Here is a 27,637-nt window from a genome sequence, read left to right as displayed (position 1 = left end):
CTGCAACTTTCTCATCATTGTAGATAACCAATCTGTGAGAAGGACAAAACATGTTTATATTTACATCTCTCATTCTATATGATGTATAAAATTGCAGGAAAATCAAACATGGTACCCACTATAACTCGGTACGTGGTTTAGACCACCCCAAATCTATTTGTTGCTTCTTGATTTTTTTTTTTTAGATCACTTGGACCGACAGGTCAAAATCTTTTTTTTTTTTCAAAAGGTCTGGGGATGAAGATATATGGCTTAAATAACAAAAAACAACAGCATGAGGAGATAAGTGGCACATTTTATACAATGTACCCTTCCTTTGATTTGTTACTTATGTTCTGAATAAAAGGCATTGTCTTTAGACTAAAATTATGTGTATGTGGATTTGACTGGCAGTATTTACAGGTTTGTGATACTATATTATTTTCTCTCTGGACTTTTATTTTATTTTCATGAAAATGACCGAAAAAATGGACAGGCGAATCTGAGAAGCAACAAATAAAAATTGGTGTGGCCTTATTATGACTGGTACTAATAAAAAAAAGGATATCCCAATTTAATTCCATTCAGGAGTTTGTTCTGGACACACTGGTAAGTCTCACCTTCCATCCTTGAGGATATGGCAGACATAGTGGCCACACATTGTAGAGGTTCCCATGTGGCTGATGAAGGCTACAAGTTTGTACTCTACAGAACATAAGGAATAACTGGTTAGACATGATAGTGCATGGTTACATTTTAACTTAAGGGTAGTCTGAAAGCACAACAGATACTTCAAGTTTGACACATATATAAGTCACAATAGAGATTGCGATTCAGGACAAAACGCTGGTTGCTTTAGGACAGATCGTGATCATAATCTGTCCTAGGACAAACTCCCAATTGCAATCTGTACTAGTAGAATCACCAATCGTCCTAGGACAGATCGCGATTGCAGTCTTTCCTAGGACAAACTCCGATCGCAATTTGTCCTAGGACAATCTACTAGTACGGATTGCAATTGGGTTCTGTACATCAACTTGTATATGAATTCTAAATATGCTAGTGAATGCATCACATGAGTATGTATGAAAATTTTGCTAAAGTTACGATTCCAGGGCTCGAAATACTGGGTGCATGTGCACCCAGGTGCACCCAAAATGGGAACTGTGCATCCAATTATTTTCAGTGGGTGCACAGGGTGTATTTTCTTAGGTTTATGTATGGAAAGATATTGAGTATACTAGTATACATGTACATCATATTCTTGACATTTAAGTGTTAGAAAGATAATAAAAATGTCTGTCATGTTACTTGTTTAAGAATTTGATAGCTTGTAACTAAGGTTTGTTATTAGTTTTTTTTTATATTCTACTTAAATTTAAGTTGTGCACCCAAAAATTTTTTGGTGCACCCAATTTTTTAAGCTGGGTGCACCAGTGCACCTAATCCCAAAAATGAATTTCGAGCCCTGGATTCTATAGGAGTGACGTACTTCCAGTCCCATCCTGGACTTGTGGAGTTGCTTGTACGGGGAGACTTTCCTGTTCTGCTGTGTCCATGGGCATGGTGTCCAGCTCATCAGAGTGGCTGAACAACCAGTCTGCTGCTCTCTCCAAATTGTTATCCTAAACAGTACAAAACCACACGCTGTTGTTTATCCATTTGACTAGGGTAAAAGCATAACGCCTAACAGCGTTTTTCAAAGCCCCCTGGGGGAAAAACCCGCACCAAAGTCATACAGAAGGTTCAACACGTGGAATCTTACAAAAGCCACAGCTGCTGGTTTGGATGCTTGTTTTTTTAAAACAAGTTTGCTCATTGCAAGGCGACTGACCATCTCTAGGCACTTAACTATGCTCACTGTAGCAGCATCTCTTCTCCCTAAGTCAGAAACATAGTCTGAAATGAGTTCAGCTAACTGACTTAATAAGCTAAGCCAGACATTTTTGAAAGAGAAAAAAAATGACACACTTCTTTCCTATCAGTTGACAGTAAGATATAGTAAACTACAGTTAACGTATATCAATTCTCCAAGCAACATGGTGATGTGCAAAGTGGTGATTCAATTACTCTGAGCACTTGACCTAGGGACACGAGACTTGAGCCGATACCACTTGTCAGGTATCTACTCTCTTTATTTGTGTCACATCTCCTTAGGTCACTATAGATGTGAGACCAAATATTTGAGTTGTGCAATTAGTTGTGTTGACTGATATTCAAAAACTTCAATATAGATTATACCAACACAGATGAGCTTTCATGCTAAGATGAGAAGATGATGGCTTACTGTAGCCTTCAGCCCCCGGATGGCCTGTCCCCTTGTGAAGCCCATGGCCTCCAGAATGGTCAAGGCCTCTTCACTCAGGCCTGAAGACGACTCGGGAGCCCTGGGCCCCCCTGCAGCTGCGCCCTCTGGCTCCGGCCGCTGACCTGCAGGCGCTCTCTGGATTTGTAGTGGTTGAGCAAAGTCTGTACCAGGGCAGAAAGATTACCCATTTCAGTCATCTTCAATATGCTGCAAGGATTTAATAAACTACTGTAAATGCATTTAAGCTCGCGGAGTGTTAATTTCGTGGTAGCGGGAAAATGGACTTTTCGTTGTGGTTTTAATTTCGCAGTAGCACCATGCACTGTAGTTTCTTACTCCCTTGGAAAATGTTCATGGTAGTTTTAAATTTGCAGTGAAGCAGTAGCCGCAAATTTAGCTCTTGCCAACAAGCTTTCAACATAGAGTATATAATTTTTACAATGTCAAATGCCAGAAGAGATAAATTTCATTATTGAATCTTCATGTAATGCACTAAGAGTATATATTTGGGAGCCACATAATATTCAAAGGCAACAAGGTCAGGCCATTTGCACACTACAACCTGAAGTATCACTCTGTACATGTGTATAGCTTCCATAATATACATTGTAGTTTTGCGTTGCTAATTAATTCAGTTTTATTGTAGAATCAACTGGCAGTTAGCAATGTTTGAAAAATAAGAAGTACATGTATATGTCCAAACAGACCTTTCAATCTTTATTCATTAAATCAACATTAAAGAGTACACTCAAAGTCAAATAGAATGTGCAAAATGTAACAAAATCACATGCACAAATAGAGTTCGGTGACCTCATACCTCCATGTAATATTTAAAGCTTTTGTAAATTTTATGCAAATGACTTACACATTAACATGATTTATGCTTGGTGATGTTCATCATTGACTAGCGTATAAAGTATAAAATTCCCATCATTAATCATTAAGCGGTTTTGCAATTTTTGCAGATACTACAGTATATGAAATTTCATGGAGGTAATAACTAGCAGGCTTTTAGCTAGAATTTTATTATAGGGTGTCCAAATTTCTTGCTGCTCGGCGAGCGCTGCAGGCGAGCGCTGGGGACATCCTCACTTAGAAAATTTTGAAATCCATAACTCTCTGAAACACCATTTCTCACATTTTGAGTTGCAGTTTTGGGGGAATGAAGCAAATTTACTGTCAGACAGGCCACAAGTGACCTGTAGCATCCCGGTCAATCAGAATTTCATGCTTGTCAGAGGATCTGCTCCCCAGTGTAAGGGTGTACAATTTGTGCTATTTTTCTAACAGGGTGTACATTAACAGGATGTACAATGTACACCCGTACGCCTGCCTGGCTAAAAGCCTGATAACTAGACACAATAGAGAATACAACAGTAGGACAGAACAGACCAGGATCATCCATATGCTGCATGATCCAGTCCATGGCTGCCTCAGCCCCACAGTTGGAGGTGTAGTACACAGCCTTCCTGCAGGCCTCTGTAGGGAACCCCATCTCCGACAGCTGGATCACTGTTTCTTCATCAATCTCTGGTTCAGCTTCTGAACAAACAGGGCAACATACATCATAATGTGTAGCTGAACAATCTACTTGTACATGTATAATCTCATTCTTCCTTTATCATTCTGTATGAGCATCATAAACCATATTTTCTTGAATAAAGTATGCACTTTGATTGTTCAACTGGTTTTCTCAGTTAGATGGAGCAGCTGATTTATTCTACCAGTTCATTCTCAGTGAAGTTGCAGCAGGCAATTCACAAGAGACAATGACAGTGTAACCTTAGGGTATTTTGTGCAAAATAACCTGAAGAAGACATCACAATTTTGAATTTATCCAGTTCAAGGTCTGTTAAAAATTGGTAGAGAAGGAGTGTATACTTTGTTGAAGAAAGTACAGCATTACTGATATCTAAAATAGCAGCAGGGCTCTAATTTAAATACTTTGTAAAAACTATGACTGGAAATGCAAGTTATGCAATGTATAAACCAATTTAGTTTGCTGCTACAAATGTATGTCCAGGGTTGGACAAGTCCACTAGCCCTATTGTCCTGGCAAGTGAAAATACTGATCGGGCAAGTGCATGTGCTAGTAACCTACTTGCCCAATCAGGCATGTTAGATTTTTTCCATTGAGTGAGATTTTGATATACTTGCTACTATACTTTGTCATGGGATTAAGCATTGGTCAGCACAGAAAAATAGAGCCAATAACAAGAATTCCATCGATGGGAGTGAAAATACATAGAAAAATTTTGGGCAAGTGAAAAGTTGATTCAGGCAAGTAGAGTTTTCTATGTACTTGCCCAATAGGACAAGTGAATTTTAGAAAACTTGTCCAACCCTGGTGTCAATTGCATAATGCTAGAAAAAAAAAGGGCATTTATCCCTTGAAATGTTGGCTTCCCCTTTAACCTTACTTTGTCCAGTAGCAGTAGCAGCAGTGGCCCCAGCACCAGCTCCTGTACATATGTAAATAAGCATGCAGCATGGCAACATCAAGTACAGCAGTGCAACCAAAGGAATGGTGCTACTTTATGTTTTCGTATGAGCTGTGTAGTTACACAAATAAAAAAAATTGAAAACAAAGAAAAAGCAACAAAATGTATTCAAGCACACTACCTTCAATGGGTGTAATATAAATGTCAGAAATGTAAATGCAGGTTTATATGAGCTTTGTAGTTACTAGTACAAACATAAAAATGATTGAAAACAATTCAATGGGTCGAATATAAATGTCACAAATTTAAATGTAGGTTTAAAGGCAAGCATGCGACACTTCGGCAACATTAGCAAAATGAGAAATATGATAAAACTATTGAGCAACATACTATAAGGTGAATTAGCCTTGGGTGATGTGTTATTCCCAAAGATGTACATACATGTACATGGCTTGTAAAAGTGAATGTGTGACCTGTGTTTATGTAAAAGAACAGGTTTGTATGACTATGAGTCACATACCAGCAGGCTCTCCCATTGGTGGCTCTTCCCCCTCTGGAAGCTCTTCCTCCCCCTGCTGTATCCCCTTCCCTCTCAAGTGTTCCAGGTCCAGCTCATCAGGGATGCTCATGGACACATCTGATAAGTTATCAGTGAAGATACACACCATGTCACCAACTGACAATTTGTATCACTAAGGTCTATGTATTCCCCTATGCAGAGACATCCAACGGCACCAGCAAACCGCCTCTTGTCTGTAATCTGCTATCTCAACCGTCACCATCAGTTCCTGTGGGCGTCGCCACAAACCAGCTGTCAGCCAATCAGAGAATAGTTTCAAAAGGGATCTCGCACATCTCAGTTTTCAAAAGGGATCTCGCACATCACTGTCGCCTTCTTCAGGATCAATAAATACTTATGACCAATCACTTCAGAGTGTAAACTGGCGAGAGTTACAAACATGTGATCTTACTAACACGTGATCTTGCGGATACGTGACGTCAGCTATTGGTCAAACGTGCTAGGAAATTTATAACGCCCACAGTCTCTGTTCAGTGATGGCTGGAGTACCCTGATGTAAATAGCCTCCTTAATACCTCTTACAAAGTAGTCCAGGTTCCATTTTATTCAAGCGATGAGAAAGCAAGTGATGGCCAGACAAAATATCATCTTAACATTTTGCAAGTATAAATGTTTCTTCTAACATGTGGTTGATGATATTGAAGCTAAAATCTGAGGTTGTTGGTAAGATGAACTGGCCAATTGTGATGTCATACACAGTGTATCATGTAATGTAAACCGGACAAGTTTGAAAGAGTTTTTTGTCTTATTGCAATGGCTATGAAAGTTCACTTACCTAACTTCTTGGGCACCCAATCTTCACCTATTGTGAACTTCTTCAGATGCACCATTAAATAGTTGGGGAAGGTGGCAAATCTTGTTGACCTAAAAATACATACCACAAGGAAAAAATTAGACACATTTGTAGGACACAGCATGGTTGATAAGCATAATCATAATCAAATCTTTCCACGGAAGGGAACTTTGTAATTTATTATGCATGTTTAGATAATAAAGGCACATGAAACCCACAAGGACATAATATGTGTATAACTATAATTCAACAATTAACCTAAATGCAAAAAATCTGTATCTGCAGTATGATAGCCATTACAAGTACCATTTGAAATACATGACAGAGAAACAAGTGTAAGAACTTGCATGGAAACAGCCAACAGTTTTATGTGTTAGAGGGTTAGTAGTTACTGTAATGCCTGTTTTTTTTCCAGGTACTTTAATGTTCACAGTTTTCACGGTGACGTCTGTAACGTAAACTTATCATTACTGACAACAAAGAAATCGCCAACTTTTTTTTCTGAGAACAAGTTAAATTTTCTCAGACGGCGAATGTTTGGTATCGAGAAGACAAAGTGAATTACTGTAACAGAAGTAGTCTGGACCAGTCCTTACTTGTTGGCCACAGATCTGGCCTGTAGAGCACTGCTGTAGAAGTCCTGGATAGACTCAGGCTCTGCCCAGCTATCCAAACATGTCTGCAGGGACAGCTTAGCTCTCACCAACTCCTTAGGGTCCCTGGGTACAAAGACACAAACAAGTTGTAATGTTGTCATTTAGTGTAGACAAATAACCAATTTGCCAAACCATCTACATACACAATGTAGATATCCAGTAAGAACTACACCAGAGACCTACAGAAATGTGACAAGGATAAGGAAAATGCAGATATGTAACACAAAGGACATGAAAATGTAGGCATTGCTCCTTACATTTTCTCCCCTTTGCTTTCCTTTTCTCGCTTCCTTGTTTCGTACACAACTAGCTCCTCTGAAAAAGATAGTCATAATCATACATTACAACAGGCAGAGATGTTATATTTCTTTCTTTTCAGAAATAGATTATGAATTAAACATTATATTTATGTGCTCTACAATATTCATGCAGTTTAAATTATCATTTTACCATAATTCTACAAAATGTAACAGCCTGATAGAGTAGAGGTCTGGGGGTATGCTCCTGGGAAAATTTTGAGATCTAGACCCTCTGAAATGCTATTTCCTTTATTTTGAGGGGCAAATTTTGCTGGTAGACTCGGCTTGGTTCAATTAGAATCTTTACATGCGGACTTTTGTCCATCACAGAGGACAGAATGGGAAAAATTTTTGTCCGTTCCCTGAAGCAAAATTCATCAAAGGACGGATGCTGGGTACCGATAGAACCCTGTGTTAAATACATTGCTTACAACTTAACTGGTGCAATGGCCTAGTGGGTAGAGTGTTTGCCTTGCATTCTGTAGGTCGTGAGTTCAATCCCCAGCCGAGTCATACCAAAGACTTAAAAAATGGTACATGCTGCTTTCTCTGCTTAGCACTCAGCATTTGGGAAAGACTATGGAAGTTGAACACACACCACTACCAGTGGACTAGCCCCCTGCTGTAAAGATTGCATTGTGTGGCCCAAGGGCTATTGAAACGGAGATGGGCGCCGCCCTATGCGCCATCAGGAACGGGAAGGACTTTAACTTTTTTTTAACTTTACAACTTACCCCTGTTATCTGCCAGCTCAACAGGAACAGGTAGGGACAGAAGGTAGTCTGAGCGCTGCTTGTACCTAACCTTGCCTGACTGGACACACTGGATACGTTCTTCTGCCTTAAACAAGATTACGTTCAGTGTTAAAGTGGCTGTGAGTGACACATCCTCACCTTCTCACAGAGATTGTGGAAGGGTACATGCAGTTAACAGTAAGTTATCAGGGCTCAAAATACTTTTTTCTGCATACCTGTACTGGTGTAGGTAACATTGAAAATTACCTGCACCAGACAAATTTTACCTGCACCACTCTGAAATCAGGAAGTATGGATCACACTAGATTAGAAATACTCAGGAACCATTTTTTCTTTCCTACTTTCTAGGTGGTAACATTCAATGCAGCTTATAACAATCCACATACAGCTACATCATATTGACATGGAGCAGTGCAGGTTTGGTGCAGGTAGACAGAAGAAATACCTGCACAACTCCAATTTTACCTACACTAACCTGCATATGCAAGTGGTATTTCGAGCCCTGGTTATGAAAGCATTGAAAGTTCAACAACCAATAGAATGTGTTTTCTCAACAATGAGCTCATATCTAATGAGGTCTGACTACAAATGAGACTCGATTACCCAAAGTACAGAGATTTAAGGCAAATCTTTGTGAAGTCAGAGAAAAAGGCCTATGTATAAAAAATATATGAAGGGGAACTTACCATGTACTTTAAAGATACCGTTGGGTTGAATGTGCCTCTTGAATGTCTCTATTGGGCAAAATGCATAATGTATGATGATGTACCAGTCAATGAGTTATGAAATGATGTACCAGTCAAGGAGTTATGAAATACAAAGCTGGTTGAATAAATCTACAAATACATCCCCAGTCTTCGCTACATATGTGACAATGCAGAATGTATAACTGGCTTACGTCAATGATATTGATGAGATGAAGGAAGAACTCCTGTGCGTCTTGTTGTCTGTTTGTAGAGAACTCGGGGTGGCCCTTCCCTATCAATGTCTTAAACATCCTGGGAGTGATGCCATTCTGAAGTGAAACAGCAGACCAGTTTAAGTGTGACAGGGCTCGAAATTCATTTTTGGGATTAGGTGCACTGGTGCACCCAGCTTAAAATTTTGGGTGCACCACTTAAATTTAAGTAATAACGTAATAATAAAACTTAGTTACAAGCTATCAAATTCTTAAACAAGTACTATGACATTTTTATAATCTTTCTAACACTTAGACATCAAGAATATGATGTCTACTAGTATACTTTGATATCTTTACATACATAGACGTAAGAAAATATTTGGGTGCACTCTGTGCACCCACAGAAAATAATTGGGTGCACAGTTCCAATTTTGGGTGCACCTGCACCCAGTATTTCGAGCCCTGTGTTACATAGATATTCATTTAAAATGTCCATGTCCAACACTGCTACAAGAAGTCTGTTTAAATATCAATCTCTGTTTAGCAGTGTCTGAATTAATACTTTGTATTATTACAACACCTGAAATGAAGAGACACATTTTAAACAGCCACAGTTTTTTTTCTACCAGTGTTTCGGTGACCCTCAGGGCAATTCTGACTGGTTTACATTGTACCACAGCAATAGGTGTCACTGCTTACAATATTGCTGCGGCACAATGCAGGGCTCTAGCCAGCTCGAATTTTTTTTCCGTCAGCCATTTCCCATTGTCACGAAAATCGTCAAAATTTATTCATCAAAGTTTGTAGAATGCTTGATAAGGAGTTCCATGAGTGAGAAAGACTGAACTGTGACATTGAAAAACGTTTTTTAATGAGATTATTGTATGCGAAAGAACACCGACACACACTGTCAACAATTTTAACAATGGCAAAACAAACAGTGTGTGGCTTTTACGTCCGTGGACGGCGTCCCCAAGCCGCCTGTAGCTTCCACCAAGGATTTTTGTCCTTCAAGGTTGACGGATTGGTGACCAGGTTATAGAATTTTTCCGTCACGCGCAGCAGATTTCTGTCAATTGATGGAAAAACGGACGCTGGCAAGAGCCCTGGGCACAATGTGAAACAGTCAGAATTGCCCTGAGAAAGGTGACACACAGTCAACCAAACACTGATTAAAAACAAGCTGTAGTTGTATAAAAAAAAGTCTCTTTATTCTATTCATGGATTACATCTTATTTGCATTTCAAATTGAAACTTTTTTAAATACACAGTTTCAATTCATTAACCTTGAAAACAATTGGGTAAATCATTGTTTAGATTCCCAACCATTCTTTAAAGACTTTTAAAAAGTAATTATAATTGATACACTCAGAGAGACAATCAACACAGTTGGAGGAGAAAGAAAGCCATAACAGCACCTGGACTTTTTTCGCAGGTGGTGCAGCTGCAGCTGCAGCCATCTCCTCTTCAGGTGGGTTGGAGAAGGTGCCAGATAGCAAACCATACCCAACTTTTGCCCTGTAAAATAAATAATATTTTGTTACACCCTTAAAAATGTAACTTCTCTAAAACTCTGGACCATCACTTTTAATCAAATGCTACAACAGTTCATAGTGCTAGAGGTATAAATAAGCTTTGGATGTACACAGTTATTTTAAAAGTGATTATTGTTATGTTTTATAATGTTTGGAATTGTGCACCTCTATTGCTTTTCATTTTAATTGTAACATGTGTAAAGCATACTGAAATTCAGCCGAAGAAATGAAGGCTGCCATTGTATGTTATTGTTTGTCGCTTGATACGAAATAAAAACCATTCATTCATTCATTCAGCAACGTCTGCCACTTACACTATGCTATCTTCCTGCAATACCGAAAAGCTCACAGTTCAACGTTGAACAATAATACATGTACGTATGATATGTATGTAGTATATAATAATATTGTATACCATTACTCACATTTGGGTAGTAAAGTCACTGGGGGCCTCTTCGGGTGCTCTGTTTAAGATTAAATCATAGTCTTCAAAATATCTGAAAAAAAATTAGTACAGAAAAAAAGAGTGGTAAGTAACAGTTCAATCACCCATTAAGAAAACTTGCTACAACCACCCACAGCGTGTGCAATGTATCCCTTGATTTGTTATTAATGTTCTGAATAAAAGGTATTGTTTTTTGACTGAAATTATGTGTATGTGGCTCTGAATGGTAATATTCACAAGTGTGTGATAGCAAACTCTGTAATCATCATGACTTTTTTTTTAAAGGAAACAAGTGCTTTTAAAAAAAGCTGGCGTTTCGTCTACGTTTATGAGTGTGAACTGTCTTTTTCTTGAAGTAAAATCTGTTCACTCAAGGGCTGTTGCGTCTATAAGAAAAATTGTTATTTTGGAAAGGAGTACTGTTTAATAGCTGGTCTTGGCTTACAACTTTATTTTAGATGTACAATAAGTTCATTATAAAATCTATCAATATACTCAGGTACTTATGTACACTTGAAAAAGCACCATCAGCACTGTGACAAGATTCTATCTAAATTGACTACCAAATGTCAAACAAATATCCAAACCAATTAACAGCTACCTCATCTCTATTATACTGGTTTCCGCATTTACAACATTTCTTCCTTGTTTTCCTGGATAATTTTGCTAATATTCATGAAAATTTCCATACTTTTGTGTCGAGCGGTGTGACTTTCCACATCCGTGTTGTCTGAAAACTTCTGAATGAAGTCGATACTGAACAATGGAGCATTTGCTACTGTAAGAAAGGATCGCTGTTTTTGATGGAGTTTCGTGCAAACAACATCAAGAGCCTCTGTTTACATCATGAATAGTAGTTAAGTGGCGAGTGTTTTGCGAGAATCATCTTACCGCGCATAGGAGCCGCTGTACGGTATTTTCCATTACCATGAACAAAATACAAAATTCGAATGCCGGATTTGGAATCTATGAAGTCCTGTTCATAAGACAAAGGCCTTGCATACATGAAATGAATACTAAAATTTAAAAAAATGATATATAAAAATATAATATCAATAAATAAATAGAATATCTATAAAAGAAAAAAATCCACTCTCGGTGTCGAACCAGGACCTTTCGGATCCGAAGGCGTATGACTTTACCGATTGAGCTAAGTTGTCACGTCTATTGTATCTGAGTGTACATTATTCTTTAACCTCACTACATAGTCTTATTTATGTCGATTTTCGGTCGCTTTCTTGATAAAATCATTTTTTGTTCTTGTGCAATCTTGTGGAATAGATGTTATATGGCCATTTTCCAGGATATTGAAGTCCGAAACCACAATGCAATGGTATTTCCGAACATACAGTTGTAGCAGTTGCATGCGGTCGTGTTGAACCAAACCAAGCACCAAGCATGCATCCATGCACCGAAGCAACCACTGAAGGTAAAACCCAATACATTGGGCGACGAAACGCAAAAAATGGACAGGCAACCAAGAAGCAGCCAATTAAATTGGGGTGGCCTAAAATAAAACTAAAAGAAACACAACAACACGAATGGACCATTTGCTAACCTTTTCCGGAAGTCTGGTAGTGTGAAGATGACCTGCATGACGGAGTTGAGATAACAGCTGTTTCCCATGTTCTTCATCCCGGTGTACCCTGGACCGTACATGGGCTTCAACTGTTTGTCCGACTCCTGGATGGTCGCCCATTCCCCCACCCTCTGGTTAATGTCGATTTCAAGCTCCGTCATTGTCTTGTCGGTCTGGGTTGTGGTTGTTTATAGAAATAATAGACAAATGTTAAGATGGAAAGAATACCATACACACAGATGCATGAACAATACTGTGTCACAAACTCCAAACTATTTACAGTCCAGTGTTCTAGCCAGCCTGAAATTTTTGTCCATCCTCTGGATTTTGAATGAAAATCCTGTCAAAGGCGTAATGGTCCTAGAGGGGTCCGGTGGTATGCTCGCTGGGAAAATTTTTTAAAACTAGACCCTCTAAATTGCTATATTCCTTTATTTTGAGGGGCAAATTTTGCTAGTAGATTAAGCTTAGTTCAATCATTCCTGACTTTTTCAATGTACTGTTATGTTCACGGTTTTCACGGTGATGACTGTAACGTGAACTTATCATTACTGATAACAAATAATTCACAGACTTTTTTCATGTGCACTTGCCACAACAGTGAACATTTAGTTCCGAGAACAAGTTAAATTTTCTCAGCCCGTTAAAGTTTAGTACCGTGAACACAAAGTGAATTACAGTAATATCTTTATATGCAGATTTTTGTCCGTCACAAAGGACAGCAGGGCAAATTTTTTTGTCGCCCCCAGCAGCAAAATTCTGTCAAAGAACGGAAGGACAGATGCTGGCTAGAACCCTGCTACAATCAAAAGAATACTTTATGTATTGTACTGTAAATGCATTTAAGTTCGCGAGGATTTAATTTCGTGGTAGCGGGAAAAGGGACTTTTCGCGGTGGATTTAAGTTCGCGGTAACACCATAGACTGCAATCTAATACCATAATAGAAAAATGTTCGCGGTGGTTTTAAGTTTGCAGTAAAGTGGTCACCGCGAAAACCACGAACATTAATCCACCGCAAACATTTCTGCATTTACAGTACTGTATGACAGGATTCTGCCTGTGCATTACTTTATCAACAACTATACGGAATGCCAGAAGAAACAAGAATCTTGGTCACAAGACCTAATGTGATGAACGGAGGAGGAGAGATTATATTCTTCCCACAAGTATTACATTTCTATCACAACTTTAAGCATTACAAATAAGGCCAGACATGAACCCCTAAGCCCACCTACCTTCTCCATGCTCATCATGTTGATACCAAAGTGTGCCAGGTGTCTGGCCAGGTGAGGGTCTTCCACCATGTCATCCTCATCGTAGGAGTAAACATCTGACAAGAAAAGCACAATGGTCATCCATGAGCACCACCTACCAGTTCTTGGTGGAACTACAGGACAATGATCACTTCCCACTTTCTACCTCACAGCCTATATGTTTAATTTGCCATCTAGATACCAAGACAGAACATCCTTTTTGTAAATGGTGTTCTAACCTACGTAAATAGTTCATCCCGTTGGTATAACACTGAATAAAGAGCGGCTCAGCCTCTTTTTATATAACCATAATTATATTTTCAGCAACGTTTCGGTGACTTTCTGTCACCTTCTTCAGGGCAATTATGACTGGTTCACATTGTGCTGCAGAAATGCATATTGCTACCACACATATTGCTGCAGCATATTGCCCTGAAGAAGGTGACAGATGGTCACAGTAACATCTGAGAAATTAAAGCTGTGGTTGTGTAAAAAGAGCCTCTTTATTCAATGTGTTGCAATGATACAAAGTATTAATTTAGACTAGTTCCAACCTGCTCCGGTAGGCGTGATGGTCCCCAGCTTGACAGCCAGAGGAAATCCTGTCTCTCTGAAGTGGTCTACGGCATGGTTGTTCCCTCCCGACCCATCAAAGTACCTCCGTCCACAGGAGATGCTTCCATCTGTCAAGTTCATCCACAGGTTTTCTACTAGGTCACACCTAGAACACTTCCAGCCTCTGTTGGTAGAGAACAAGAAATATCTTTGTCAAGGAATAAAAACGTCAAATTGGAAGGTTTTAACCTTTATGTAACCAACAACTCTTATAGAATCCGCTGATGTGTCTCATCTTGTGTCCTTGTGAAAGGCAGTTAACACAGCTTTCCTCACTTCACTCAGGTGAAAATTAGCACCTATCTCCGGCTAGGGGCGTCCCTTGGATAGGAGATTACATGGAGGTCCTGTGTTTGAGGAGTGTCACACCTCGAGCATGTTAAAGAACCCAAACCACTTACCAGAAAGAGTAGGGGTCTTTCACGGTGTGAGTGGCTCAAATAAATCTGTCCAGATATGAAGCTTGTAGTAAGTTGTACTGTTCAGTACAAACCTGGCATGTTATGCCATAAGGCGGTTTACCAGATACTGTAAATGCATTTAAGTTCGCGGGGATTTAATTTCGCGCTAGCGGTAAAATGGACTTTTTGCGGTGGTTTTGATTTTGCGGTAGCACCATGCACTGCAGTCTCTTACTATTATGGAAAAATGTTTGCGGTGGTTTTAAATTCGCGGTGAAGCAGCCGCCGCAAAAACCGCAAACATTAATCCACCGCGAACATTTCTGCATTTACAGTATACAAAAAGAACAAAACAAACAACAACACAAGCAATCACTATGTGTTTGCCATTGGATGCTACAGATTGTACAAGTCACCATGGCAACACATATGGCCCTGGTATACTTAAGGTTACAAACAATAGTACAAACAATGTTCCATGACTTACTTGGGAGGCACCTTGACTCCATTATTCAGCTGCTCTAGCTTATCTGCATGTCTGAAAGGCACAAAACGTGGATCAAACTCAATCAGAAGAAATATAGGCAAAGGATCTTCTTAGAAGTTACTGTTACATCCAACTCTGTCATAAGTAGCTTTTGTATATCAAAGAACCCGCCGCACGTGCGAACATGAGCGGATCAAACCATTCCGGCCAAAAAAGGGTAGGGAATCTCCCGAGCAGCCCTCGTAACGTAATCGTGTAACCCGTAAGCTTGAGTGGCCTTCAGGCCTTGTTATGTGGTGACCAATAAGTAAAAAAAAAAGGTGTAAATTCTCTCAGGGATGTGTACCTGTACCCACAGGGCCCGAAATACTTTTTTCAGCCAGGTTGTCCAAGTGGCAACCTGAGTCAAAAGCCAGGTTGCGCCATAAACATTTCAGGTTGCCCCACTTTCAAATTGTTACTTTCTTCAAATCAGCTACTTATCCATTATCTTTTCTTCCAGTTATATGTAACTACAATGTATGTAATATGTTTTATGTTATCAAAAAATAAATACAAAAGCTTATGCATGTAGGTGGGGAAAAAGCAGTGTTCCAACAGCAAAATTTTAGGTTGCTCAGTGTGCAACCTGGGTTTAAAATAAGTTTCGCAAAGCAAGATGTGGTTGCATTTTTAAGTGGGCAAGTGGGTATTTCGAGCCCCGACCCAGTACCAGTGCCATACCCAGAAAATCATTATTTAGGTACACAATGACTGGGACTTACTTGCTAACTTGTCTGACTTCCCCATCCCAGGCCTCCACTGCAGACTGCTTGTCAGCACCTGAGGACTTCAGGATACCTTCTATCGCCAACTGGATCTGTCAAGGAATGTAAACAAAAGACAAACGCTGTTACTTCTGCATTGCTGAAGGACCAAAGAGATCATGTATTTGTCAATGGTTGTTGGTTAGTTAGTTAGTTTATACAGTGAAAAAATTCAAACTAACAAGATGTGCATTCATATGCAGTAAATTTCTGCAGTAAATATGGCTTGCATTTAAAACATTGATTTACCATACCAGGGGTCGAAATACTTTTTTTTTGCTACATGCAAAATTGCAAGTTGGCAAAAATTTAATGTGCAATTAGAAAAATTTACATGCAAAATACCACTAGTCTATACAGCAGTGTTCTAGCCAGCATCCATCATTCTGTACTTTGGTGGACTTTTGGATGAGAATTTTGCTCATTCTGTCACTTTTGACGGACAGAAATCGGCGCATGAAAATATAGACAGAACTTCAAATTTTGGCAAGATATCCACATAATAAGCATGTAAGTTTGCAGCAAAGCCAAATTTGATTATTTATAACACCTTCTGACGACCGGTGACAATCCCCGTTAGCCAAACAAAGGCACTGTGGCTTCAGTATTTTTACTATAGGCCAGGTATTTTCAACATGCAAGATTGCAAGTTCAGAATATTTTTACGTGCAAATCTCAAAAATTACGAGCAAATTGCAAGTTAAGTATGTGTATTTTGAGCCCTGCATACAAATATATATATATATATATATATATATATATATATATATATATATACATAAAGTACACAAATCTGCTTCATCAAAGACCTAAATAGAAATCAAATTTGCTAAAAACATTCTTGAAAGTACAACCAAATTTTGCAAGAGAGCAAGAGATTGCGTAAACACAGGCTAACTGGACCAAGTACTTTTATTCTGGATTGTGCTTTTATTAGATTCTGAAGTTATGCCCAATGGGTACTTTCAGTTGGGGAGGGGGAATTTTATTGCAGAGATGATGGTATGTTTTACATCTTTGTTCTGCTCACCTGCACAGGTGTGTCCTCTATACTTGGGTATGGGAAGGACTCGTATCCAGGCATCACCACGATGGCTATCTCTTCCTGGATCTCATAGCGACCTTCTTCACTCACATCAAAACCTCCTTCAACACCTACAGGTAGATGGTAAAGATTTCATACAAATTACAATACAAAAAAATCGATCACAGTAAACAATTCCAGTCCTTAAATTCAGTTTTTTTCATCATATTGTTTACCATACTTCAATTCAATTCAATCTCTACAACTGGATAAAAACGGAGATTCACTTCGGGACGTTTAACAAACAAACAAACAAACAACATCCATCACTCTTCTTCAGCGTCACTAGAAAATAAAATCAAACAAAGTCAATCTGTTTTTATCTAGTTTGTAGAGATTGAATTGTATTTGGACATTGTTTACCTGGATGTCTAACCTTCTTAAATGTATTGTTTACCTTGATTTATTGTCCACACATTACACCATTCATTGAATCATTTAGATGTTATCCCTATATATTGAAATGTGGATATTTCTGTTCTATGTTTTGATCCTTACCAATGGCCAGCCTTGTTGGTTTCTTGGCTGGAGGGTCCTCAGCTTCCCCACCCCCTGCTGCACCAGAGATCTGTAGGAAAGGAATGACATTGGCTGTCACAAATTAAAGTAAGCTAAAAAGGAAAATATTCAGTTCTCAAGCTTAATAAGTTTTCAAGATTCAGATGCATCACTGGGAAAGTGATCTAGACCTCAATCCAGTTTTAGCTCACTGAAGCACTAGTCTTCCACTGGTCATGACAGAGAAGAGATCATTGTGCCGGAAAAATTCCCCTAGCTCTTTTCGACAAGCACAATGAACAGTGGACAATGGGGTAACGTCCCGTCCCGAGGAATGAAACCCTTTCCAGTAGCGTGCATGTCAGGTGAGCGACACAGCCGGAATCAAACTTGAGGCTTCTAGTTCCAGAGGCTGTCTGCTGCCTATACCTGCTGTATTAGCTTACAGAAATTTATTCTAACACAATGCCATGATCAATACTATATCAAAGAATTATGTTAGCCCTTATTTGAATGTTAACTAGGATGTTAAGCTTTATTCTATACCTCTATTTTGTACTTTGTGTAATAGTTGTTGCTATACATTGTATCGTGTACAATTGTCATGCAATAAAGTTTTTCTTGTTCTATTAGGACTGATGTACCTCTAGTTTGGTCCTCTTCAGGTGCAGGTAGATGGGGTTCTCTGGGAACTTCTCGTAGAATTTCTGTACATGCAGGTGACACAGGCCCATGTACGACTTCAGGCACACAAACAGACCACCCTCCGACTCCTGAAATAACAAAAACATTGTGATTAATAAATATGAAAAAATGTATATCTTTACAGTTACATTTACTTCCTGGTACAATACATTATAAATAGGCCAATGCAAAATGGATTGTTTGGTTCACCATCCATTCTTTGTGGTCATAAATGTTTTGTTCATCACATTGATTTCTTTCTGTTGCCTAGCCCTGTAATTAGTGAATCCAAAGCTATTTTATTCCCTTCAGTGTGATTAAGAAGCCAACAAATTAAATAGCCAGAGTCAGAAGTATCTTAGGCTTACTCTCACCTCTCAAATAAACGTACCGGTACGTTTATTTTTTTCCGCCTCAAAATCCACCCGGTACGTCCTTATTTTAGACGGTACGTTTATTTTTTTTTTCAAATTGGGGCTTTCTTAACTAACTAGGGACCCCAAAAATATTGAAATTTTGGTATTTTCTGCCCATATTTCCGCGGTATTTTCGCTTCAAATTCACTATTTTTCGGACGAGGCAGCGCGGATTTCCCTGCCGCTAGCGCTATGACCCAAACATCCTAGGGATGCGTACCGGTACGCAGGACCGGTTCTGGACTTGCAAAAACGTTTCGGTTCAGGTCCAAAAATACCGAAACCCAAGTGATTCGGTACTGGACTCATAAAAAATGTATCCTTTTCGTTTTAGACCATCTTTAACCTTCCATAAATCTTGAAATTTGCGCTGAACAAAGACGAAAACATAGCCAAACATCGAGGTCACATGCTACACACACAGTCACTCACTTCCGTAAATTCTCTATCAAAACACAGAAATTAACCACCAACCAAACAAATTAAAAAGTTACCAATACTTTTCCACAACTTTTCACCCGTAGTCAACTTGTTTTAATGTTCCAGCAACGAAAAAATCCTTCCAAAATAAAGCACAGCGTTCAATCAGCTCGAAAACATCCGCCATGTTGGATTCATCAACTCACGCCAAATCTCGCGGTAATGCGCGAGATATTGACATATTTGCTGCAGTACCGTTATATCTCGATAGGGGGCAGTGTCTATGACCTCCTTGGTTTCAACAACATTGAAAATACAACAAGTGGTGAAGAAGGTATTCTACTAAGTTGGAATGTTTCTTCAAAATTTTATTTTGTAACAATGATCATAAAATAAACTTCTTTTTTTATGTCTTCTATTTTTATTTTCATTCATTTTTTGCTTTTATTTTAATCTTTGTTGATGGTGTGACACTCAGATAAAGAAAATATGTGCAATAACATAGGAATTATTCTGTTCATCATTTATACAATTAACTGATATGGTACTGAGGCATAAATAAATAAAAAGAGCATACCTGCTTATCATCTTCTCTTGGACTGAAGTAGCATGGACACAGTTTACATGTCAATTTGGTATTTTTCCGGGGGGTACTTTTATTCCAGGGGGTACTTTTATTTGATTTTGAAGATTTGTCCGGGGGGTACTTTTATTCCAGGGGGTACTTCTATTTGAGAGGTGTTTCAGTCCTGAAAAATTAGGTAGTGTAGGCCCAAGGGATTATCTTTTTTTTCTTGTAGTAATCTTTAGGCTGGCCAAACGATTAGTGTGATATATTACAATACAGTTGAGCAAAGTAAACTGAAATGCACGAGTACACTAAGTAGAAGTATGTGTCACTCTTCAGGGCTCGAAATACTGGGTGCATGTGCACCCAGGTGCACCCAAATATTTTCTTAGGTTTATGTATGTAAAGATATCAAAGTACATGTATACTAGTAGACATCATATTCTTAACATCTAAGTGTTAGAAAGATAATAAAAATGTCTCTCATGGTACTTGTTTAAGAATTTGATAGCTTGTAAATAAGTTTTATTATTAGGTTATTACTTAAAGTTAAGTGGTGCACCCAAAATTTTTTTGGTGCACCCAATTTTTAAAGCTGGGTGCACCAGTGCACCCAATCCCCAAAATGAATTTCGAGCCCTGCTCTTTAATTGTCAAACTTGAATGTTGTGAATAGCTTAGATTTATCCTTCATTAGATAGGAGAAACAGTATATACTATGTGACTCCATTGCCCACCCAAAAAAAGGTTGAAGGTTTTTGTAGGGTAGGTAAGGAAACAGGAAACACACAATTTTTTTCCTAGGCCTTAGTGTAAGCTTAGAATGACCCTATTTGGTACTCATAGGCCTGAAAGATGACCATGACATTGGCCAGGATAAAGCCATCCCCAGACACAGACACATGACATCAGAAACTCAGGAAGTGGGTCAGCTTGTAATCTATCTCACACAGAACCATCTCCATGACTGGACCAAGCCCTGTTGCTTAGCAACCATACTGTGTTGCTAGGCAACACAAGCTCAATACTCCAGACAGTTGGTCTGGCCTTGCCATAAATAGATATAGCCTTTCAATTTCATCACTCCAAAAATATCTTGGGGAGTTGGGGGTGACATAATGACATACGTTATAAGTGTGTGTGTGATTTATAAACGGAATGCTGCCTCACACTCAAGGCCGACAATCTGGGAAAATGTTTCCTGTATTAAACAGTGCCCTAGGCAGGAGTCCAAGTGTAGAATGGTTGGAATAGGAATGTCTGCCCATGTGGTGTACTTATTCTAGGAATGGAACCTTTAAGTCTGGTGCCAAACAATATACAGCTTTGAAAGGTTATATGTTCAGGCAGCAAAATCTAACTTATTCTAAGTGATCAAACCCGCTTACTGTGGCTTTATGCTCGTTTCAAGAATTTTGGAATCTATTACAGTATATACTATATAGGTGCAAATTATTAGGAAGCAGTGGAGACATGATGGCAAAATAAGAATAGTACAGATTATGTCACAACACTTCAAGCAGGTGGGACGTTTCTTGCTGCGCAAAGATTCCTTTGTAACAAGAGTCTAAGCCACAGTCAGGACACAGCTATGTCTATGATTGTTTTTTGTAGGTCGGCCAAAATGCCACAGAGTATGTAGCAGAGTTACATCTCTACAAACAAAGCTCAGGGAGAAGAAAATGTAGAGGTCATCTGCTAATTTAGAAGTACCATGGCACACATCAAACACTGACAAGTATAATGTTGCTGTTAGCCTGGATACCAGACTGTTTTAAGGGCCTACACTGCTCCTAGGCTCCAGGACTAACATGCCCTAAAAGAAATTTACCATAGGCCCTGGGTTAGGGTCTAACCGTCTAACTGTGGTAAACTTTCCTTGGGGAGATGTTAGCCCTAGAGCTAAGGAGCTAGTCTATGTAATAAAACTGAGTTTGGAGAACATTTCTATGCCCTGGGCTTGGCCCTTTCTCACAGAATCTCTTGTTTCAGTGACAATTGTGACATTTCATTTCTAAGACAACTCATGTACATTTATACCATGAATCATTTTAAAAATGTCAGTTCACAACAATTCTTTATGACACCACACCAAATTCCTCTTCATTTCTGCATCTCTGTAATTGTAAAGATAAAATCTTCCTGTGGAGACAAGGCGATTAGAATCGTTTACGTTACGTTATCTCTGTTGAACGAGACAACCAATATGGCATTTTGCACGGTCCCTCTAGACTGGAGTCAGCCATATTGGGCATGGTGTTCTCCACACATGGAGCTATTTTTATCTCCCATTGAGACACATATCTGCAGGACAACCTATCACCCTCCCACTTCCCCATTCCTCTGATTCCTAATGTCACACTGGGAATGCCTAAACGCTGGATCATCTAGCATCTGTGTTAGAGATCGAGTGACCACACCTACAAACATGAACACACACACACACTAATAAACCAGGCTTAACCAGCCCATCTATTGTTGCACATTCATTACCAATAAAAATATTCTTAGTCTTCATTTTCTGTCAATGTTACCACTATGTAACATGTTACACTGTATGCAGGACAAAGTCACAATGCATGATAAGTATTATTCACATGTAGCATGTATCTAAATTTGTGTTTTCTTGTTTTGTTCTCAGTTGTACAGTGTTGAATTAGTGTTCTTATCAGAAATCAAACTTTAAAAGAGTTTCAGTCAATTCAGATGAGCTGTGGTCAACAACAGCAACCAATCAGTCATGTTTGATCATTGATGTTATTCTATTTCTACATTGAAAAGCCTTCTGCTCCTTTTCAGAAAATCCAAAGGTTCAGTTATTGTTTCAATTCAATTCAGTAAGTGACAAAGGACAGAATTTATCACTATTATTTACACATCATGTATATATCTTCATTATAATTCTTACTGAGCAACTGGAAACATACATACTATGATATTCAGTGACTCTAAATTCCTTTTTTGTCAAGCCAGATTGTAATATTTCTTCTGAGCTGGATTTCTTCTGAGCAGGATTATCATTATGTTGAGAATCTTATGTTCATAAACAATAAAATCCTCTAATGAAGATATTTCAAGGATGGTTGGAGCAATTGTTCTTTTAGTTTATGACAGTTGTGTATAATAATCACCAGGTGTATGTCATAGAATGATAGAGAGATGTGATGTTTTCACTGTATCCTAGCATTTAGATTTAGTGACAAGGGACGGAATCATCTAGCATATTTCTATTTTACTGAAGTGTGATAAGGTTTGTGTTACGACCACATCACATGCATCTGGTAAATTCTGCAGTCTCATGTCATCCCTCCCCATAGCCCATTCAACTGCAAATCATGCCATGCTCAGAATACCACCAACAAAGTCGCCGCAGATCTGACCTGATAACTCGAGATAGAATTCAACGAGAAAGATGGGACGAGGTTCAAATAGAAGAAGAGTCTTTGTCTTACCGGTGTGTCGTAGCAGTATATGCATTCATCCTTGTATATCTTCTCCCCACCCCGGGGAACTTTGACGCAGGGGAGATAGCCGTACAGAGTTTCTAACGCCGACATCTTGGATGGCAGACCTCAACCGCATCGAAACCACTAAATATAGAGAAGCTGTGACTCATATGGTCATGAATGTCAACTTTATCATCGATTTTCGTACATATAAAATCAAGTTGATGTTACATATAATAAAGCTGTAGATTAAGCGTCCTCTTCGAGAGCAATTTCTACAATTTGATCATTATTTTTCGTTGCATGTTCAGGCTTTCGAAATCTTAGTCTCGAGATATCTCGCGTGGTTTCTAGCACAGAAATTGTTATGGCTGTTACGAGATCTTCTATTGGACGGTACTGATCATGTGATGTACAGATAAGCCAATCAGGTTATTGTATGGAAACGCCCAGGTACCGGTCCGTGATTGGCGGAGGCGGTAACTTTAAAAAATTGTTTTCATACAACATCGTCAACGTCCATTGTGTTTTGTACAACAAAGCAGGCAAAACGTGTATTTACTGCGATATCCTAGGTGAGTTTGATAGAGTTTATATTTTCTTTTACCCAACAGATTAAATGCAACTTGCTGTGGACAGTTTAGAGAGAGATAGTCGATCGATCGGGACCTTGTTTGGGCATTCATTCATGTGCAGGAAAACTGGGTTAAAATTTTTTAGTAGCTCGTATGTTCACAAGCGATCTTTGCATATAAACAGACTTCCAGTTTGACTTGCTGATATTATCACAGCCCCTGATAAATCCCGTACCCTTCCAGCATAGCCCTGAGTAGCTGGCGATACACTGTTCAATCAGAATATCGTGCATATTTTTCGTATCGGTAACCCCCATAACCCTTTCCACATATGCACCCCTTTCCGTTCACCCCTAACAGCTTTTTGTAAGGTTTGTGTTACCTAGATCTGTAACCCAAAAGCTAATCAGTTACGATGATCGTACACCCGGGAAAAGCTTAGACCAAGAACGCGCGAAATCTTCTATTTTGCTTGATCGTTTAACGTTAAAATTAAACTGTGTACCGACGCGGTGATATACGCATGCGCAGATGATTTGATCTGCCTTGAAATGTTGAGTGACATGAGTGCCATGTAGCAAGTCTGTTATTACGTTGGGCGGCCCAGGGGTCACGTGGTGAGAGCACGTGATCATGGGCGCGCCCTGACGTCAACTAGGCCACGCCCCGCAGCGCTCGCGTAAGCTCCGCCTCCATGATGTAATATAAGACGCGGTACGCGCTAGTTAGACGAGAAGCAGACTCAGGGACAAGGACAACCGCATCTTCCGCCGCCGTAGTTACGTAACCGGTTAGTTAATATCATCCACCCGCATCTGTCCAGGTATCTTATCTTGTATTATTTGTATTAAGCCAGTCTTTATCATTACCTCCGTTCACTTGCTTAAACTGTGTACCATCGGTCGTAGTAATAAAGATCACATCAAACTGTACACTGAACCCTGGTCCTTGGCTATATTGGTGAGAGTGCATAGCATAGATGCGTCACCTTGACGTATAGGTAAATGCCCAAATCCTACCACTAAGACCAAATGTTACATGGTCCCCACTAGTGGATACAGTTTTGCTCTGTGATCAAAATACTACGACTCGGTTTTTGTAAACTTCGTACCTTGAGTTTGAAGTATAAGTCGCGTTCCGTTTTGCGCTAGGGTGACGCACAGTAAAACTTTCCTTTGTTCTTGTGTGTCACATCCCCCCAAAACACGTGTGTTGTTGCACCAAACTTCTGTTGTACAATCGATCCGGTTCTCCGCCAAATTGTTGAAATCCATTCTACCGCTCTGTTAAAGTTCACGTTGATACTCCGGTACTTTTGAATGAAGCGCACGAAAATTGTCTAATCGTCTTGGCCACGTTTTGCAAAGCTCCCTGACCGTCCTGGTGCGAATTTTATCCGTCAAATTCACGTCCTAACTCCAGAGTCCAAGTGCATCGTAAAACGCCGATATCTGATACAATTTCCTTCAAAAAATATTTGGCTCTTGCATCTAAAACTTCCGATTCTCCACGTTGTGGCCTATCACATTACCTGATTTCAAATTCCCAGCCCAAATTGACCCAAAAAGTTTCGATTCCACTCGGCAAAGTGTCCATTTGTTTCCCAACGTTAAATCTAGCCATTCGTTATAAACTTCCTTCGTTATAAAGTAACTTTCGCTGGGTTTGCTTCCAAATATCTCCCAAAGGAAACTCGACTTTTTGTTCATGGTTATTTGGCCATTTCACGCCTCAATTAGGTTTTCTTTTGATCTGGGCGGCCGTCTCTCCACTGGCGCCGGTCAGTTTTAACAAGTCTGAACGTGGCTTTTCATCGTGCGACTTGACACTTTTGCGTAAATTTATTTTCGGTTATTCACAAGTTCTCCCTGGCGCCGTCCCGCTTTGTAAGTTTTTTACACCTTGTCTCTAGTCATCGCACCTATTGTCACAGCCAGGGTCTAATTAGGCCCGCTCTGCCGACAAAGCACTGTTACTGCAAATTTTTCGTGTCGCATTTGTTCATTGTTTGGCAGACGCCTTTTGTCTTCTAAATTGCACTGCTGTAGAGAAAGCCTTGTTATTGCCGTTTTTTCGTGTCATCTCTCTTTCTGATATAAATTTTTCCTTGGCGCCCTGTGTGGCCTGCCGTCCCTTGTTTTGACTCGACACTCCAATCAAACTTGTAAACTCAGCACATTTTCCCACTCTTCTATCCAAATCTGCATATCTACCCTCGTCTGTTCTCGCCCCTTGCCTCCGTAACATGGCCACTGCACACGACAACACGTTACCTGATGACCAAGTGGTCCAACTCAATTTTGGTCTCCATGGCAACGGACGCGGCCGAGGCAGGGGCCGGGGCCGTGCTCGGGGGACCCCGCTCGCTACCGGAGCAGCCGCGACCCCCCGGCCCGCTCCCCAGCGCACACCGGCTTCACACAACAGGCCCTCCTTAACGTCGACTCCCCGGGACCTATTCCCCCCCTCACCAGTCTCAGGGCAGTTTGAAGACGCCCCCCGTACCACTCGCCCTAGGTTTATCCCTAAACTGATGTGCAGGTTTGACGGTGTCTCCGACATAACTTGGGAAGAGTTTGAAATTCAGTTCAACGCTGACAGGTCCTATGGCGAGTGGGACGACCCCCTGAGCAAAACTGTACTCATTCGTCACCTATCGGGTGGGGCCCTTCAGACCTTCAACACGGCCGCGGCGTCCATCAAGAACGGACCCTGCGACCTCGCCCTTGACTTCCTGAGGGAAATGTATAGTAGACCCAACGACCCCACTCATTTTGAATCTGAACTTTTCACGTTGTCTCGCAACCCGGGTGAAACGCCGCAGTCTCTGGAGGTCAGAATCCGCCGGCTAATCGCCAAAGTTCACCCCCAGGCCGATCAGAACACTAGGGATCTTTAGGGACTGCGGGAGTTCGTAGGCAAAATTCAAGACAAACAAATGGCATGGGAGGTAAAGCGTTCTACGCCCCAAACCCTGCACGAAGCTAGCATGACCCTTCAGTTTTTCGAGGACCTTGCTAAATCACACACACCGTCACAACACCCCTCCCCACCACCTCCTACTCATATCCGCCAGGTCAGCGATCCCTCTCCCGTCCCAGCGGAGACGGACATACAGGCCATCCTGGCCTCCCACCGCCAGGAAATGCGAGAGATGCAGCGCTCCCACGAGCGTCAAGTAGCGTCTCTCCAAAGCCGCTTCGAGGCTCTCCTCGATTCCCAGCACCAACCCGCTCGCATTTGTAATGATTTCTTTTCCTCCAACAGAGCACATTTTGAAGAATAGACATGGGTGCCTTTGAGAGTAAGAGCTGGGCCAGTCTGGATGACTCCACCAGTAGTACACCCCCTGAACAACGCAAAGTTCTCCAGTTTGACCCCAGGTCACCAACATCTGGCATCGACAGAACACCTATTCAGGTACTAGTACTTAAACAAGTTAAAGGCGACCTAAGCAATATTAGAGCATTAAAAGTGGAAAGAAACTAGATAGGGCAGTCTGTACGAAATTGATATCTAAGTTGCACTACATATGTAGTTACTTCATCTTATTACTTAGAAAAGTGCCCCAAAAATTAAACTTTGATAATTGAAGTTCTACAACCCTGACTCGGGCTAATATTGCTTAGGTGGCCTTAAGAACATGATCAGCTAGAAGCAGTGTCATGTGCCAGTTGCAATTTGCCTGGAGTTTATGTGCTAGAAAAATCAACATTACAAATGTACCTAGTCTACCTATATCTATGGATGATGGAGCATCTCAATTTCTATTGCTTTTTTTCTTCCCCCACAAGGTTGAAAAGCCAACAGCAATTTTTGTAGACCCACGTTCACCCACAAGAGAAGTTGACCGGACACCAATAAAGGGATCTGACGAAGAGTACAGAGGTATGTCTTTCCCACCTAAAGAGGTTCTAGCCTGGTTACCATCCGGGATAGTAGCTCGCTCCACCGATTATTATACACTTTATACAGTTGCTTCTCGCTCTGACTTTGATCATACACAATATACAGTCCCTTCTCTGCTTTCTCATCTGGGAACCTTGACATCTCTAAGTCTAACATTTGGAATCGTCCGAATTTTGGAAGAGGTCCGGACAGTCCAGTTTTT

General features: G+C 40.1%; 1 protein-coding gene and 1 long non-coding RNA gene across 3 annotated transcripts; one reads left to right on the top strand and one right to left on the bottom strand.

Moving 5' to 3' along the window:
- Positions 1-23,235, bottom strand: LOC118429923 (ubiquitin carboxyl-terminal hydrolase 5-like; the record flags this gene model as incomplete). 2 transcript variants are annotated; one of them, XM_035840559.1, is given in 24 exon segments in its annotated part: positions 1-32; positions 600-684; positions 1,472-1,604; positions 2,267-2,448; positions 3,680-3,829; positions 4,708-4,749; positions 5,249-5,365; positions 6,084-6,172; positions 6,698-6,820; positions 7,015-7,072; positions 7,791-7,896; positions 8,498-8,545; positions 8,710-8,826; positions 10,131-10,230; positions 10,673-10,744; positions 12,251-12,444; positions 13,509-13,603; positions 14,081-14,265; positions 15,030-15,080; positions 15,794-15,888; positions 16,866-16,990; positions 17,418-17,487; positions 18,062-18,190; positions 22,958-23,234. In XM_035840559.1, coding segments are annotated over 24 exon segments (2,503 nt in total), but the record flags the coding sequence as incomplete, so codon positions are not given.
- Positions 23,236-23,371: 136 nt separating this feature from the next.
- Positions 23,372-27,433, top strand: LOC118429962. The gene is made up of 3 exons (XR_004832813.1): positions 23,372-23,526; positions 26,794-26,946; positions 27,321-27,433. It is a non-coding gene; the product is annotated as an uncharacterized LOC118429962 (long non-coding RNA).
- Positions 27,434-27,637: the final 204 nt, after the last annotated feature.

This window comes from Branchiostoma floridae, chromosome 14 (assembly GCF_000003815.2).
Source record: "Branchiostoma floridae strain S238N-H82 chromosome 14, Bfl_VNyyK, whole genome shotgun sequence".
Classification (NCBI taxonomy): domain Eukaryota; kingdom Metazoa; phylum Chordata; class Leptocardii; order Amphioxiformes; family Branchiostomatidae; genus Branchiostoma; species Branchiostoma floridae.
This window is presented reverse-complemented; position numbering and strand designations above follow the sequence as displayed.